General features: G+C 26.0%; 1 protein-coding gene across 2 annotated transcripts in view; it reads left to right on the top strand.

The window, feature by feature from the left end:
* The window catches only part of rau (RA domain-containing protein rau), a 145985-nt gene extending 141015 nt beyond the window's left edge, over positions 1 to 4970 (top strand). Inside the window, exons 5-9 of one of the 2 annotated variants that reach the window (XM_014432842.3) lie at positions 20 to 83; positions 225 to 338; positions 1288 to 1425; positions 2518 to 2649; positions 3896 to 4970. In XM_014432842.3, the coding sequence (XP_014288328.1) occupies positions 20 to 83; positions 225 to 338; positions 1288 to 1425; positions 2518 to 2628 (427 nt within the window). In that variant the 3' untranslated portion in view covers positions 2629 to 2649; positions 3896 to 4970. The remainder of the gene's footprint in view (positions 1 to 19; positions 84 to 224; positions 339 to 1287; positions 1426 to 2517; positions 2650 to 3895) is intronic. The other variant, XM_014432843.3, reaches the window with a different exon arrangement.
* Positions 4971 to 5274: the final 304 nt, after the last annotated feature.

Here is a 5274-nt window from a genome sequence, read left to right as displayed (position 1 = left end):
TATATTTTTTCCTGTTTAGATTTGCTCTTCAGATAAGGCATGGAGGTTTGGTCAAGATTTATGACAGTGTTTTGATGCCAGGGGTTAGTATAACTGTTGAATATTTCTTATTTCTTTCTTTATTAATATGCAAAATATTAAGGTTTAAAGAATGATTTAATGTTTTATTTGATTTTTGTTAAATTTCTCTGTAATCTACATTTATTATTGTATTATCGTTTCAGTCCAAGTACAAAAGTCTGCTGATTTCCGAGCATACGACTGTAGATGAGTTGATTCAGATTCTCCTGAATTGTTACAGCAGTAAAGAAAGGGTTGAACAGTTTTCTTTGTATGAGGTAATTAGAATTCATACATTAATTGTTTCTGTTATTTTTAAATATTTTTAATATGTGTCCACTATGTCAAATTTTATTTTATTGGTAAGAACATAATTTATTTTAGAGTTATTAAATTTCTTGAAGTTTGTTCTCAAGAAGAAACTGATGTACATTAAAGTTTATTTATTAAAAATTAATTCATGATGAAGGTTTTGTTTATTGAGACATCCTCAGGAAAACAAAACTTTAATGTCTGTACAATATAATTTATTTTATAATTTTAAAAAACTAAACCTTGTGTTTTATAATGAAAATGGTTTGGCCAAGATCAAAATGGCTTGATCATTAACCCTATCAGACCCTACTAGTCTATGAGATGAATTGTCTTTTATATATATGTATATATATCCAAGAACAGGATTTTCCGAAAAAAGGTAGGAGCTTCAGTAGCTTCCAGATTCCTCACTCCTTACATAAGGATATGATTAAAGTTTCCCTAGTACACATATATAAGAAAATAACATTTTAATCTACTGGATGAGTTGCAGCCAATTACATAATTGTTTATTTCTGATTTCCTTAATTAATTTTTTTTATTACTTAAATAGTTGTATACTTATGTTTCTACTCCTAAATTAATATTTATTTTTATAAGTACTCTGAGATGAATTAATTACACCCAATTATGTCCATCAAATATTTTGTAAACAAATTATTCACATGATAAAATATTATTTTAAAATTAATTTTTTTTTTTTTTTAATTTTTCTCTTAGATCCAATTTGAAATAAAATGTTTAATCTCACAGATGAGTTGAGCCTGAACATGCTAGGATGTTGTTTGACTGAGCAAGGGTTATGATGAATGAAATCTTAGTTATAATTTACATTTTTCATTTTACAATCATACTTAAAATTGTGTTATTAGTTATATTATTATGTTATTTAAGAAAAATAAATGTCTACAGGTATGCGAAAGCCAAGAATATCAGAGAAAACTGCACCCAGATGACTGTCCTCTCCAAGTTCAAAGAGCTTGGGCTCAAGGGCAGGGTTTTCATTTCCTTTTGAGGCTGAATTTGGACTACCGCTTTAGGAGAAGCAAGGTATGTTAAGTTATTAAGATTCTATTAAATCTACACAATATATTATCATTCTTAATATTGTCAACTAAATGATGTTCTAACATTACTATTATTATATAACTTAAAGCCTTAAATACCAATTCGTTTTATTATGCATATGAAATTCAAATAATTGTTTCGGTATTTGTAATTGTTTTTAAAGATAAATAATAATAATAATAATAATTCAAAAAATTGAAAAATGACAATCCACATAATGTTTTGCTGGAAATTAAATACAAAATATGAAAGCTCAGAGAAAAAAAATGGCTGCTAAAAATAAAACAATTTTAAAACATTGTAACAAGTACTTCCATGTGTTGTAAATTTGAAAATATATTTTAATCATGTAATTAGGGTGAAGAGAATTTTTTTTTGAAAATGGCTTCAGAATAAGAGCCAAAATGTTACAAATAGATGAAGTTTTTATGTTCAAAATAAATTTGTTACAATAATGTTTATTATTATAAAATTTTATATAAAAAAATTGTGGGTCTAATGTGGTCCAAATGATTTTTCCTTAATCATTTTGACTGATGTTTAATAATTACAAATTAATTCAATTAGAAAAACAAATAACCAAAATAAAATTGTTGAAAAAAATTTAAAGATTGATTATTGAGTACTAAATTCAAAAATTTATTATCTAAAATTATTAGTTGGCATGATTTATTTCTAATTACCTATTAGTGTGTATAAATAAGTTTCACTAGAATATGTCATAATTGTTTTGGCTGTAATATTTTTGGGTGAAGATTATTTTTTGTTTTAATTTTAATCACTGGATATTCAGTAGGCTCTGGAAGATCCATACCTCCCCGATAAAATTAAAAAATATTCTAGCATTTGAAATTTTATTTTGAGAAAAAAATCTGTGTTTCTGAATAGGGTGCCTGTTCCTTACCTTTATCAATTGAATATCAAATGTGAAATTAGTTTTGAATCTAAATCAACCAATTAACCTGAAAAGATATGGGCTAATTGGAATTAAAGTATTGTAATGGATAAAGTAGCGATATGTATTAATCGCTTAGAAGTGGGATGTAAAATGAGTGTTATTTTCTATATTTGTAGGTTCCGTGGTCTCCAGATTCACCACAGATACCTTGTACCTCTCGGCAGAGCATTGCCCAAACAGAGACTGTTGCCACATATCCTGATTATCAAAACTATTTTTATATTTGAACAAAGCCAACAAAAGTAATGGTATGTCCTCATTGTAATCCTAAGAGTTTTAATTTAACTTCAAGGTGTTGGGAAATAATTATCTTTTTAAAAATGTTGTCATTTTCATTTAATGAATAATGAAATAAAAATATTTGTTTTGTTTCATTTTTGGTTTTATTATGTTAAACATCAGTTTTTGGCATAATATTAGTAAATTAGTTATGAAGTATTAACTCAGCTGTTGGTTGAATTGACCTTGATACAATTTACCCGATTAAAAACATGTTAATCAAACTGGTATATTTATTCTTTCATGCTTTATAACCAAACAAGTCAAAACCAATTAACATAATCTGTGGACATAATTGTAAATTTTCATTACCTCACCACCTTCATTACCTATTAAATTATCAGCCCAAAACCAATATTTAGAGAAATTCTTGTATTATTTTAAGTTACTACCGCTATTTATTTCAAATTAACCTCTAATTTTATAGATCTGTAATAATTGATCTCAGTTCTCTATTGCGGTTTTTTACTTTCATTTTTGGGGTTTTGGAATACTTTTATTGGTGGATTTTTTTTTACTCTTCACCTGGAATCGTTTTGAAAAAATGGCAATACCAAATGATTTTGTTTGCATGTTTCTTACAAAATCTGTCCCTCATTTCAAAGTTGAATTATTTCTTCTGGTTAAGAAACAACGTTCAGATAAACCTGTAAATTAATGCAACTATTAATACTTTCTTGGACAAGTTGTTTCTAAGATCAGTTTTTTTTTTTTATTTCAAAGCTAGTGAATTGAATTTATGAAAGCTCTTGGGATAAATAAAAAGAAATATCAAAATCATTAAATGTTTGTTGTCAAAAAAAAGTTTAAAAATTAAATTTTCAACATTTCTTTATTTTATTTTGATTTTCCAGTTAAATAAAAGAAAAATTTAAATAAATGATAACTGAAATCAACTAGTTATTGAGGAAGCACTTAAGTTGGACCACCAAACTTCTTTTTCTTTCCAATGTAAGCCATAAACATGTGTGCTAGGTTACTCATACACAAATGTATGATTTATTTTGTCGAGTTCTCCCAGTACATCTAGAAAGCATAAAATTTTTATTTTAATTATGATTTTTACTGTGACATTTTCCCCCCTTATTGCTTGTTTTTTTAAATAAATATAACAAATTAAGGATTTATAACTTTTTAAATTTTTATTAAATTCCTTTTTTTCTGAATTATGGTTTCTTCCTTGTAAATCCTAATAATTTTTTTTTTCTTTTTCAGAGTGCAATCTAGTTCAGCGGCTTTTTTGTAGATTCAGCACATCTCAAAATGATTTATTGCTAAGCATTATATATCGCTATCCTGATTTCTTGATACAAAAAAAAATATTTATACATACCAGATATCTTGAAATCAGAAAAAATGAAAAATTATAATTTCAGGGACTTTGTACTATTTTGATATATACTCAAAACATTTTGTATCGTTTGTATTTGTATTTTTGATGCTATTTTGTAATTATTGTATAAATGATTGATAGTTGATGGACAGGTCCATTCGAGGAAATGGAAATAATTTATTTAGAGCATCTTCTTGATTGCAATCAAGTTACCATTTTATTTGCCCCTTAGAGAGGTGCTAGAATAGTTATCAAGTTGTATTATATTTGAAAACATGATAAAAACTTGAATATGTTTCTGAAATTAATTTTATTGTTGTAAAGAAAAATAATTTTATGTGAAGAAAAAAAAGCTTATTTTTCATTTGCACTTCTTTGTTCTATTTATTGTATTCTATTACACATAATGGACATCCAAAGTGTTGAGCTGTTTTTTGAATTATTTCTTTGGAATGTCATTTATTTAAAAAGTAATTTAGTGTTCGAAATTTATGCTGTTTAATCATGTCCTAGATGTGTGTTTTAGTGTGTCATGTAATGTGTTCTCTAAGTTAGCCAAGCCAGTTTAATAATGAGGTTACACCATTGAAAGTAAATATGTTAATATAGGCACTATCACACAGAATTTAGGTGAATGTTTTATAACGACATTTTACATTTTTTCGATGTTGATAACAGGCCGGGAACAATGGAATACCTAATTTCTAGATTAAAAAAAATCTTAAACGTTTATAAAATCTTTTTTTTTTTTCTATTGTGATGTTTTTCAACAATAATTGTATAAATTAATACAGTACAAATATTATTTTTATTCTCCAACATGACTTGTGAAATTTGTACGTATTATATATTTAGAAAGAAGTGTTGTTTGTACCAAAGATGTTTTATTGATTTATATATATTTAAAATTGTAAATATTCATTTATTTTAGATTAAAATAAACACTATTGTGAAAAATTATGATTTTTATTCCTTAGTATTCCTATTAATATCAGAGCATTAAGCTATTAAGATGTTTTCTTGGTACATTGTGTTATAGTATAACTTCTTACCCGAGGTTAGAAGAAATATTTGTGGTATTTCATAGCATATAACACTTTTTGCTAGAACATATTTTTTCAATGTTTTTACTGCATATTTTATATTGTTCTTGTTTTAAGACTTGGGAGATTTTTCCAAATATGGCCATTTTTGGCCAATCTCTCGAATACAGCTCACATTAATATCTTTTTGCTGGATCAATTTTGATAACCAAATATAT

Source organism: Halyomorpha halys, unplaced genomic scaffold (genome assembly GCF_000696795.3).
Source record: "Halyomorpha halys isolate HHAL.00 unplaced genomic scaffold, Hhal_1.1 Scaffold1124.1, whole genome shotgun sequence".
Classification (NCBI taxonomy): domain Eukaryota; kingdom Metazoa; phylum Arthropoda; class Insecta; order Hemiptera; family Pentatomidae; genus Halyomorpha; species Halyomorpha halys.
This window is presented reverse-complemented; position numbering and strand designations above follow the sequence as displayed.